At 51.8% G+C, this 12,561-nt stretch overlaps 1 protein-coding gene across 8 annotated transcripts in view; it reads left to right on the top strand.

The window, feature by feature from the left end:
• The window catches only part of NFATC2 (nuclear factor of activated T cells 2), a 155,895-nt gene that overhangs the window by 92,910 nt on the left and 50,424 nt on the right, over positions 1-12,561 (top strand). For all 8 annotated transcript variants that reach the window (XM_040459816.1, XM_040459813.1, XM_040459819.1 and 5 more), the window contains exon 6: positions 4,039-4,179. In XM_040459816.1, the coding sequence (XP_040315750.1) occupies positions 4,039-4,179 (141 nt within the window). The remainder of the gene's footprint in view (positions 1-4,038; positions 4,180-12,561) is intronic.

Raw genomic sequence — 12,561 nt, 5'->3', positions numbered from 1 at the left:
TTCCTTCTCAATGGATGCCCTTATTCTGAGCGTTGTGAATATGGAGCATAGAACAGTTGTCCTTTGGTGTCGGGCCCTTCATTTGGCATAACGTTTTCAAGGTTCGTCTGTGGTGTAGCCTGTATTCCTTCTCATGGCTGAATCGTCCTTCCGTATGGGTATACCACGTGTCGGCCATCCATCCGTCCATGGACGGATATCTGGGTTATGGACATTAGCCATTTTCCTAGGTCTGTCCTGACTGCGTCCATGTTGACATGTAGTATGTTGTCTCGTACTGTTTGTAGCAGACCTGTGAGGGCAGGTACTCTTAGGCGGCATCTGTGACCCAGAGAGGTGAAGTCACTTGCCCAGGGACGCACAGAACGGAGGTGACAGGAGGCAAACCCTTGAAACCAGGGCTTTCTGACCCCAGAGCCCAAGCAGCAGGAAACCAGAATTCTCCTTTGGTTCCCAGGGTCCTGCATCATCCTGCCATGATGGTGCTGTGGATCAGACCTTGTGGGGCCCATTGGAAGCCTTAAGGATTCTTTAAAAAAAAAAAAATGTAGGCTGGGGTCCTCCCCTCTGACCATTGGAGTCCGTGGTTCTCATCCAAGGGCGATTTGGGGCCCCTCCTTCCCAGGGGCCATCCAGCTCTATATCTAGGGGTAATTCCGTGTGTCAACTGGGGGGGGGTGCAGCTGGCATCCAGTGGAGGCCAGGGATGCCGCTAAACATCCCGCAGTGCACAGGACAGCCCCACAGCAAACACGGGTCCAGCCCACAGGTCAGTAGTGCCCAGGCTGAGAACCCCTGCTCTACAATCAGGGCCTGGGTGTCCGTACTTTCTAAACTTCCTGGCTCGTTCTAATGCGCCCCCAGAGCTAAGAGTGCCTCTCGGTCAGTGCACAACGATCACATGGATTCCTTATTACACTGAGCCCTTCCTTGGGTTCAGGAGGTTTGGGGTGGGGCCCATAGCCCTGCGTTTCTGACAAGCTCACGGTGACTCTTGGGGTTCCCAAGACTGGGAACTTGGGGTTCAGGACTGGAGAGGAGGCAAAAGAAAGTACAGGGAGCTGGGCTGGACTCTCGTCATCCTCTCTCTTTAAACTTCTGTTTAAAAAGAGTGTTTTCCTTCAGATAAGGAGAAGGGGTGGGAAATGCAAATGCGGCAGAGGGAGAAAAAGTTGGTTGGTCAAAACCGCAAGGCTTTGCAGGAGAAGCAGTCCGTTGTGTTCACAGCAATGCTCAGTGATTCACAGAGCAGCCGTCCGGGCCAGCTTCCCACCCAGCGCCGAGAGTCACGGCCACGGCCAGGCTCCGGCCCGGCTGGCTGCGAGCCCTTGGCTGGCTTGCCCAGGAGTGATGACTCAGGCTTTCCACCTGCAGAATGGGAGGGATGGCTCTAGCCCCCCATTCCTGGTGGGGGGGGGCACCCATTCCTGGGGCCCGAAGCCCCCAGCTGCCCCCCAGGCTCATCAGAGGCAGATCTTAAAAGTCGGGACCTGCTTTTCCAGGCGATACAACTGGTGTCTTCACTGCTCATAAATCTCCATTTGTGGCAGCTCAATTAGGAAGTCCTACAAAACTCCTATACTGAAAGAAGGGATTAATGACCCAGCCCATGTGGGAGAAATTAGCAGCTTCTGCAGAGAGGCCTTTTGAATGTATGCTCTGAACCGGCAGCCCCTGGGCTCAGCACTGGCTGGCTGGTCCCTGGGCTGAGCCAGGGATGGGGTGAAACCGACAGGGGATCATTGTGAGTCATTGGGTTGCACTTTCAAGGTGAAGTGTCTGGGAGCATCTGGCGGGTCCACCGTAGACTCCTGAAATGTTGCCAGTTGCACGGTTGCTCCTGAAGGAGCGGGTTTCAGGATGGAGGGAGGGGCGTGCTCGCCACCTGGAGGTCCAGGCCGGCCAGGAGGGAAGGGTTAGGTTTGGGCCCCCAGGCCTCATGCGGCTGCTGCCCGCCCCAGCTCCCGGATGGGGAGGTCCTCGGGCCCCTGGCACGGAAAGGGCTGGCCCTCTGCCCGGTTCTTGGGCTTGGGAGGAACGCCAGGAGCTCAGGCTGACTCATAAGGGGAGGGCCGGCCTCGTCAGCCCACGCTGCTAAGGCGAGGCCCGGGCAGATGAGTCCCTCTCGCTGACTGGGATGTGTTTCTCACCCTGTGCAGGGAAGGGGGCTGGAGAGGGTCTTCGTTCTTCCCTGCAGCCTGCGTTCCAGAACAATCAGTGGCCGGCTGCAGTGACTAAGAACCGGGGCCTCTGGAGCTGGACAAACCATCTTCTGAGGCCCAGACCTAAGTTTAACCACACACCCTGACCTGACTTCTCTTAGCTTTAGTTTTCTCCCCAGGCAAATGTGAATAATTTTAATACTTCCTTCCTCAGAAAGTTGCTGTGAGCATATATCATTGTGACTCAACACTCAGCATAGACCTGTTCTGTTTCTTCATCTTTCATTCATTATAGATACAGATGAGGATCTAGATATAGAGAGACTTCCGTGTACGTACATATTAAGATATATTGAGATATATCCATATCTGTGTCCATCCATCCATTCATCCATCCTTCCATTTGTCCACCCATCCACCCACCCACCCACCCACCCATCCACCCACCCACCCATCCACCCATCCATCCATCCATCCATCTGTCCATCCATCCATTCATCCTTCCATCCGTCCATTTGTCCGTCCATCTATCCATTCATCTATCCATTCATCCATCCATCCATCCATCCGTCCATCTGTCCATCCACCCATCCACCCATCCATCCATCCGTCCATCCATCCATCCATCCGTCCATCTGTCCATCCATCCACCCACCCATCCACCCATCCATCCACCCACCCACCCTCCCACCCACCCATCCACCCATCCATCCACCCATCCATCCATCCATCTGTCCATCCATCCATTCATCCTTCCATCTGTCTATTTGTCCGTCCATCTATCCATTCATCTATCCATCCATCCATCAATCCATCCATCCATCTGTCCATCCATCCATTCATCCTTCCATCTGTCCCTTTGTCTGTCCATCTATCCATCCATCTATCCATCCATCCATCCATCCATCCTTCTGTCCATTCATCCCTAGCACCTCCTACTAAATCCAAGAAGACACTGTTCCTGGCCTTGGGCTTACAGCAGTACAGAGCTCCGTCCTGGGGCTTACATTCTAGTGTAGGGAGATTTGAAAGACAGGTGACCCAATAAAACAGGGTCCTGCAAGATAAAGGGGAAGGGGGAGGGGAGAGACACAGACAGACGGGGTGTGTACTGCTGTTTTACCTTCAGGGTGGGAGGATGGAAGGGTAGGGGTAAGGAAGCCTCTCTGAGGAGGGGGCACCTGAGGAGAAACCTGCAAGAAGTGAGGAAGGAAACCACGTAGATCATCAGGAAGAACTTTCCAGAGAGGGAGGGACTAGAAAGTACAAGTGTGCAAAAATAGGAGTTGGGGAGTGTGTTTGAGGGACATTGAGAACATTCTAGAAGCATGGCTAGAACACAGTGAGCAAGGAGGGGGATCCTAGAAAGTGAGGTCAGAGAGGTGATGGGGCAAGGTGATGTTGTTTTGAAGACTGAGTTCAGGATTGCCAGGGAATTGCCAAGCGACTATGTCTGAACTCTGCAGGAACCGGGTCCTAGTGTCAGCCTGCATGGTCCCTTCAAGCGTTTGCTAACATCGGGGGCACAAGGAGAGAGTACTCTCTGGCAAAGGGGTGCTCTCATGAAAAAGTTGACTTGCCCTTTTTTGTGAAATAAAGATCAAATCTCACTTGCCTTTCCTCCCCGTTGGGAGAACAGACACCTGTCCCTTGATTTGTGAAAACAACATGCGTTGTTGGAAGAAGACTAGCCCTAACGACCTAGGGCACGAAGACAGGAACATGTTGTTTCCGGGGTCAGCCGTTGTGGGGGCTGATGGCTCCACGTTTGTGATGACAGCAGGTGACAAAGGTGGGCGGGGCGTGCCGTGAAATCAGCCTCTTTTGAGCAGACTTCTTCTGCCATTGCAATGACTTCTTTTTCCCTCGCCCTCAGCCCAGCGATCCGCCCACGAGCTGCCCATGGTGGAAAGACAGGACATCGACAGCTGCCTGGTCTACGGGGGCCAGCAGATGATCCTCACGGGACAGAACTTCACAGCCGAGTCCAAAGTCGTGTTTACTGAGAAGACCACAGGTCAGGGGGCTTGTTGAGCTCTTTCCTTGTCCTCCAGCACCATATAAAACTCCCGTCTCTTTCTTCCCGACAGCACTGATTTGGGGAATGGGTCCTGTGGGCAGGGTCTTAGTTTCTGCCAGGCCTCCAGCCGTGGATGTCAACACAGTTCACTGTGTTGTGATGTGCCACAGTGTTTCAGCTGCTCCCGGGCTCTCTCGTTGGACGATAACCTTATGACTCTTTTTAAATTTTTAAAAAAAATGTTTATTGTTTAGAGACAGAGAAATAGAGTGTGAGTCAGGGAGGGGCAGAAAGGGAGACCCAGAATCCGAAGCAGGCTCCAGGCTCTGAGCGGTCAGCAGGGAGCCCGACACGGAGCTGGAACTCACGAACTGTGAGATCATGACCTGAGCCAAGTCAGGTGCTTCACTGGCTGAGCCACCCAGGCGCCTTTCTTTTTTTTTTTTTTTTTTTTTTTAACTATTTTTTCACACAGAGAGGCAAGCCTTCTCAACCTTATGCTATTATCAGAAAAGGAGTCCATTCCACAGGGCGAATAAGTTTGCATGCTGTGGCCCTGGATATCCTGGGTTCAGATGCTGACTTTGCTACTTGTTCTGTGATCTCAGGCAAATGATCTCCCCTTCCAGTGCCTTCATCTCCTTTTATATACAACGATAATAACAAGGGTTCTTATTGCCACAGGGTTGTCATGAAGGCTAAAGAGGTTAATACATGTCAAGTAATCATAACAGCTCTAGGTTTATTGTAAGCTATAAACATAAGCTACATGTATTTTTTTTTATTACAAATAGTGCTGCAATGAATCTTTTAATACTTGTAGGACAGTTAATTGGTCTTTGATACGTGAGTGTTTTGTCTGTCTTTGTGCATGTACGGTTTATTCCTAGAGTGGAATTTTGGATAGTTGTTTTGAGAGCTTTAAATACATATTGCTAAATTAACTTCCAGAAATGTACAAATTGAAACTTCCATCAATACTATGCCAGTAATGGTTTCACCCCATCCCAGAAGTGCCATTTTTAAAATTGTTTGTTTATTCTTGAGAGATAGAGACAGAGCATGAGCAGGGGAGAGGCAGAGAGAGGGAGACACAAAATCCGAAGCAGGCTCCAGGCTCTGAGCTGTCAGCACAGAGCCTGACGCGGGGCTCGAACCCACAGACTGTGAGATCGTGACCTGAGCTAAAGTTGGACGCCTAATCAACTGAGCCACCCAGGCGCCCCAGAAGTGCTATTTAAAAAAAAAAAAAGTTTGAGAGAAAGCAGGGGAGAGAGCATGAGTGGAGGTGGGACAGAGAGAGAGGGAGAGAGAGAATCCCAAGCAGGCTCCACACTGTCAGCACAGAGCCCAATGTGGGGCTTGAACTCACGAAGCATGAGATCATGACCTGAGCCGAAACCAAGAGTCGGATGCTTAACCGACTGAGCCACCCAGGTGTCCCGCCATTTTTAAATTTTTTTTAGTTAAAAAATATTTGCTGAATTGGTACTTCTCTTTACTTCACATACTTTGCTATGAGAGGTTTAATATTTTTGTTTTTGCTCACGTGTATTCTTTTTTCCACATATCATCTGTTAATATCTTTTGCCAAGGAGGTCATGGCAAAAAGAGAATGATAAATCTCAAGTTACACAATTATTTGAGAGATATGGATACTAGATCAATTTTTTTCTCTAATGGACACGATTTCACTAAAAGGGGGTGTATTAGTATTTGTTTACCGCCCCGAGGATGATACAGAGACCATCGTAGGCAGGGTTGTCCAGTTGTGAGGACTGTGCACTGCACAAGGGCACCTCTCCTCTGGGGGCTGCTCTTCAAATGGGATGCATCATCAATCTGTGTATTACTAAGACCACTGCTAGCAGGAGGAAGCAGGGGGTCTTGGGGGAGGGGTGTTTTTTCCCAGTTCACATAAAGTCTCCTCTTGGGGTGGGCTGGCTCTGTGACCAGGCATGACATAAATAAGCCTACGGCGGTGGGGGGCTGGAAAGGGCTGGATGGGCTTGGAAGTGGTTTAGAGGGTACGTGGTCGGTCATTGTGGGTTCGAGGGGCAGTGGTGGTGCAGTGAGGGATTAGGGATGCAGACATTTCCACGGATGCTTCGCCTTCTGTCCTATGTTTGTCCAGGACTTTATTCAACTATCTCCTTTTATCGGGCCTGAGGCTGCTTCCCGCTCTGTGCTATTATAAGTGACTCAGCAATGAACATCCTTTATATTCCTTTGGTCAGTTAGGCAAGAGCTCACGCTCCTAAGCCCAAACCCAGCTCCACCATTTTCTAGCTGTGTGACCTTGGGCAGGTTGCTTATCTTCTCTGGGTAACAGTTTCCTCATCTATACGATATGATGACACTCCTGCCTCGTAGGGTAGTTTAAGGATCAAGGATTTCTACATGGTAAGCACTCAGAAAGTGCTCGGCACATAGTAAGTGCTCAATACACATTAACGATCACTATTTGTTACTGTTCTTTCCTAGGGTTAAGGCCTCTGTATGTCGTAGTGGATTCATGGAGGCTCGCACGTTTCTCGGCATCTAGGGGGAGGCTTACTTTTCAGATGGTGGAAGGGTGTGATACTCTCTCCTGCAGGAATTTGCTAGGCTTTTGTAAATCGGAGAGCAAACCAGCATGGCTGGAATGTGTTGCCAAACAGGCAGAGGCCAGCACAAGTTTCCCAGTACCGGGTAGAGACACGGCCTTGGTATGGTCTGCACGTGGGGGAGCTAAGAGGGAGTCACGGAGAGTTCTTCAGCAGGAGAGTGGCCTGAGATGTACATGACCAAGCACACGTTAGCTGCTGCGGGTTTGACACACCTTCCGTGCGAGGCGACTATCCTGCAGGCCTTCCGCTGACTTTTGCAAGAAGCCTGTGGCCTCACAGCACCTTCCTGGCAGAGGGGAAAATGCTGGTAATCTGCAGATGTCTCGTTCTCCATGCCCAGGTCTGCGTGGGGGTGGCTTGGAGGCCGGGTCCTTCCTGGTCCCTTGCAGAGTTGGGAACCAGTCAGCCTGCGTTGTCCGGGGAGTTCACGCACTCGAGATGCTGCTCAGATGCCCCGGTTAAGTGTTTGTTGAGGGAATGAATCGACGGCATTTATTCTGTAGCTTGCTTTCTCTTGGTTTCAAAAGAAGTTTCACAGTGGACCTCGTGGAGGCAAGAAAACTCGGTCTGTTTCACCTTTGAAAAGTTGTGTATGAATAAGGAGAATAATCAGAGCAGCTTCCTGGGATCTTTGTCCACGACCGTCCACGTACTGTCTCGTCTAAGCCGCTGCCTGCGGGAGGCGCTCTGCTAGGCGTGGAGTGAGGGGACTCCCCCACAGATCGTGCCTGGCATGATCCTGATGTCCAGCCTCCCTGGGCCTCCGTTTCCTGCTCTGTAAAATGAGGTACTGATGCTCCCCGCCCCCCGCAGGAGCCCAGTGCGGACACGGTCAGTGCACGCGTAACGTGCACGGAGCGCTTGCCGAACGTTCGCTGTTGTTTTTACGGTCACAGTTCTCCTTGCTCAGCCCATAGACAGCATTGACTGGACGGTGACGAGCACAGGGCCTGAGGTCAGAAGGCCTGGGTTCGAATCCCTGACCTGCATTGAGTGGCTTCGGCATCCTGGATAAGTCACGTCACCTCTCCGAGCCGGCGTTTAACCCTTCCGTAAAATACGGACGACTTCCTTCTCTAGAGAGAAGAAAAGCTGAAATGAGATAGATGGTGGCACACATTAGGCTCTTGGCATAGCTCGTAGCACATGGTAAATGCTCACTGAGTATTAGCTTTTGTTGTTATCATTATATTTAGGCTGTGGAAAGAACAGAGATGAATAAAATTCTATCTCATGGAGCCAAGGGGCATTGAAAGACAACAAAAAGTAGTCATAATGAGCTAGATGCCAGGCCTCTGAGCACTTTATATGTATTAACGAATCTCATTCCTCACGACAGCCCTACCAGATAGCTACCATTGTCCTGATTTTCCTAACGAGGAGCTGAGCCCAGAGAGGTTAAGTGACTCGGGGAAGATCACACAGCTAGTAACATGGCAGGGGTAGGTTCGACCCCAGGCAGCCTGGCTCAAGAGTCTGCCCCCTTGGCCGTTAGCTCTTCTAGTTTGAAGAAGCTGAGAACAAGGTTAATTTGCCTGAAGACCCTTCAGCTGCCTTGAACCACTGACTGGAACCATTTTGTGGTGAGATAGACCCTCGGATTCTGCAGTGGGTCCCGGGCTCGAAAGAATCCGTGCGGAATGCTTTCACGCCTAGCCTAAAGAATCCCGGGTGAAGGCGGCTTCTGGATCAGTGCCAACAGGCCAGCAGGGGTCTTGGGGACGCCCCTGAGCCCCCAGGACGCGGTGGGCCTTCCCTCGTGGGATGTCGGGCTCCTCGGGGCTCTGACAGACAGGGGGCTTGTCGTGCTCTTTTGACCCTAAGTACTTGCCTCCTAGCCCGGGACTGCCTTCTGCAGGGGGACTCCCTGTTGCTCAACTTCGTTTTTCCAAAACTCATCCCGTTCCCATCTCCATGGACAGCTTGGCCGGCAAGGGCGCAGCGGGGCGGGGCGGAGTGGAACAGCTGAAGTTTTCCAAGGAAGGGGAACCCCAGCTGGTTCTCACATTAAGGAAAGGTGACAGCCTCCTGGGCTAATCTTAGCCCCCGCGTTGGGTCATCGGCACCACTAGGTCCAGTGTTCTTTTTATAGCTGTCGACTAAAATGGAATTGGCAGCTTCTACTCCAGCGGGATGACAAATTGGAGACTGTCGGAAAAACAGTAGGAGAGGGGCAGCATGGTGTTTCTTAAGTTAGAAAAGCTTGGTGTTTTGGAAAATGGCATCTTATTTATAGCAGCAGTAATAATAATGATTATGATATTATTTTTATTACTGTTTTTCATTATTTTCATGACTTCCAGGAGCCGGTATGACCTGGCCCTCGCCCATCCCTCTGAATTCAGCTTTTTGGACTCTCTCCTTGTTCACTTGGCTGTAGCTACACCTGTCTTCGGTCTGTCCTCAGACACCCCCTGCTCGTTTCTGCCTCAGGACCTTTGCTTTGGCTGTTCCCTCTTAGAATGTCCTTCCACCATTTCTTTGTACCAGGCTGGGTCCTCCTCTGCCTTCAGGGCTCAGCACAGAGGTGACTTTCTCAACGAGCCCCTCCTTGACCGTCTGCTCTGAAGTTGTTGAGCGTGCCCCATGACCCTGTCTCCTTCTGTCCCACTGTCCTGCTTTGTTTTCTTGGTGGCCCCAGGTATCGCTGCTGAAGTTGTCTGGCCTGTTTGCTTATTCGTCTGTTATCTGGCCTCCCACATCTTAGCTCCTTGAGGACAGAGACCTGCTGTTTGCTGCTGTATCCACAGCATCTAGAACGATCCCTAGCACACAGTAGGTGCTCACACATACTGTGGACTGGGTGTCGTCTCCTTCAGTTGTCACACCAGCCCCAAGGGGCAGGTGACATTGTCCCCATTTATAGTTGAGGGAACTGAGGCTCGTAGGGGTCAAGACACAGGTCCCGGGTCAGCCCACAGCTGGCGACAGAGCCGGAATCCCTAGTGCAGTTGGACGTGACACCCCCCTCCCGCCCCGCCCCTCCCCGGGGAAGCCCTCCTCTCGTGTCCCTGAGGACAGAGAGAGAGAAACCGAACAGGATGATGAGGATCTTTCCTATTTACCGTGCTCGGCAATGGCCCCAAAGCCTCCATATAGTCTCTGAAATTTAAAAAATGTGTAATAACCTTCCAGGCGAAGTTCACGTGGAGAAGTCCAGGCTGTTCCTGACCTTCAGCTGGTAACCCTGGCCCCCGGCCACCCGGGCCTCAGGCGGAGTTGGGGGTCCCAGCAAAACATTGCAAAACAGGAAAAAATCTAAGGACACAAAAATAAAAGTGATGTGGCAGCAGAAACAGGGTTGCCATGGCTCTGAGCGACTGGCCACTTCTGGGCGGGATCCAATGTTTTGGAAGGTTCCCCCACATGACACAGGGTTTTGGAATTTTTCAGCTGGTAAATCTTTCTGAATTCAGGCCCCTGGCCCCAGCCAAGGAGCTCCCTGGCTCTCTGTGTCCTGCGGGGGTGTCTCTTGGAACCCTGCCTGCATCGGATTACTCAGCTTTGAGACTTAAATTGTTTGAAGAGAATTTTGTGTTTTGTTTTGCTGGACGATGTTCTTGGAACAGTCTGATGGCAGAGGCTCCCATCACCTGTTGAGAGGGCAAATTGATTTTTTAGAAAGGAGGCGTGGGTGGTGGGGCTCCCTCTTCCCCCACTGAGTCATCACATCCTAATATGAGTCACTTTATTACTTGGAGGTTCCCGAAGGTTGTATTTTGAGCTTTGTTTAATAAATATAAATGCACATGCTTAAAATAAAATTCTTCTGCTAAATTAAGCATCTTTCCACGAATTAGTATCCTAGAAACATTGGAACCACCTTAAAGCAGGCCTCTCCTCCTGCCACCTGTTTTTCTCCACGGGTTTGGTTTTGCCCAGTGTAGCCACTTTCTGAAACAATAGACCTGGTGTGGGAGTCTCTCTAGCTCGGGCTTCCCTCTGGGAAAGGTCAGACTCCAGGCTGGGCTGGGGCATGACTAAGTCTCTGCGGACCTTTGCCCTCGGTGACTCACGTCCACAGTGGCCTCGGCCCCCTGGGCTGGATCCCACCACTTAGGCACAGCTGGCTGGGACGCAAAACTTGCCTCCAAAGCCAGAGGCCGGGTCGCTGCCCCAAAGCCCCGCTAGAGACCGAGCAAACAGTCTCGCTTTCGGTCCCTTGCATGTCAGGACAGGCTTTGGGGTGAAAGAATCCTGTATTCTGCAGTTCATTCAGTGGAAGCCTTTGAAAGACGACACAGACAAGGGAGTTTTCTAGCTCACTTGGGTCCAAGCTTTTCCACCATTAGAAATGGTCCTCGATGCCAATAGACCTGTGTGTGAATTGCAGTCAGCAGGCTGGAGTCTCCCCCTGCACCCCGATCCCTGCCCCCCCCCCGTAAGAAAGTTCACGGTATCTTGTAGGAATTAACACCCTTTCATATTTTTTTTTCTACATTTTTGGTTTCATGCTCTTTTTACAAAATAAAAATTGTTTATGTTTAAAGTCTAGGCAGGCCAGATCTTGGATCTTCCAGCGGACTTGGCCCGAAGCCTGGATAGGCCCCATATTTTGTGCTTGGGACTCAGTTTCCCCATCTTTAAAATGGGGTTTGTGTCAGGTCTTTCAGCAGCGAAAGGAGATCAAGGATCTCCAAGTGTCAGGCACATAGTAGGTGCTCAGAAAGTGTCACCTGACCTTGCACGTGCCCCCTGGGAGCTCAACTGACTGCACATGGAGCCGGGACGGCAGGGCTGTGTTGGTTTCTCGTCTTGAGAGTAAGAGTCGTTGGGGGGCACAGGTTGAGTTTCTCCTCTTGCCCCCCAGGCCATGCGACACCGGCTGTCGTGGCCTCACGGAGGAGCTGGGGGGAGCTTGACTGATGGCCGCTCCCTGCCCCCGTCTGCCAGAGCTCGTGGGTGGGGGGCCGAGTCCCAGACCCCCACTTCCTGGTTCCCAGGGCACGGGACTGGATACAGCTCATCACTGAGAAGAGGCGCCCTGCAGTCCAGCCTCTGTGGCAAACGACCCAGCAGTGCCCTTTCAGCCTCGCCACTCCCCAGGTATTTACCAAACACCCTACTGTGCGCAGGTTCTGAGCCAGCCCTGGGGATGCACGACAGATGAGGTCCCTGCTCTCACGGGGCGGACAGTCCCAAACTTGTTTACGAGGGAGGGAGAGTGCTCTGAAGACAGCGCCACCAGGCCATAGGAGCGAGGCAGAGGGCTCAGACGGGGATACATGGAGGAGGCTCAGTTAAATTCAGATCTCAGTCAACACATTTCTTTAGTATGAGCATGTCCCCTGCAGTGGCACAGGGCTTGGCAATACTTGTAGTAAAAAAGCATCAGCTGTCTGCTGGAAATCGAATTGAACCGGATGTCCTACCTTTTTATCGGTTAAATCTGGGAACCCTGGGGGGTGTGATCAGGGAAGGCTTCCCTGAGGAGGTGGCTTTGAGCAGAGGCCTCGAGCAGAAGAGGGAGCTGCACCGACCTATTGGGAGAGGGTCTCAGGCAGAAATAGCCGCCCAGTGCCGTAGTCCCAGCCTGGGGATGAGCCTGGGGTGTTTGAGGAAATGAAAGCCAGGCCGCGGGTGCAGCCTGAGAGCAGGGGGGAGTCTGACACCAACCGAGCCTGGAGAGGTCTCTGGGGCGGGGCGGGTGGGGGGAGACGTGGTTAGATCATGCCAGGGTTTGTAGGCATGGAGGAGAATTTTGGATTTTATTACAACATAAAAACCGGTAGCTCTTGTCCTAAGCAGGGGAGGGACGTGATCTAATTTA

This window comes from Herpailurus yagouaroundi, unplaced genomic scaffold (assembly GCF_014898765.1).
Source record: "Herpailurus yagouaroundi ecotype Mexico unplaced genomic scaffold, PumYag 246, whole genome shotgun sequence".
Taxonomy (NCBI): domain Eukaryota; kingdom Metazoa; phylum Chordata; class Mammalia; order Carnivora; family Felidae; genus Herpailurus; species Herpailurus yagouaroundi.
The sequence above is the reverse complement of the archived record's forward strand: the minus strand, read 5'-3'. Positions and strand labels throughout refer to the sequence as shown.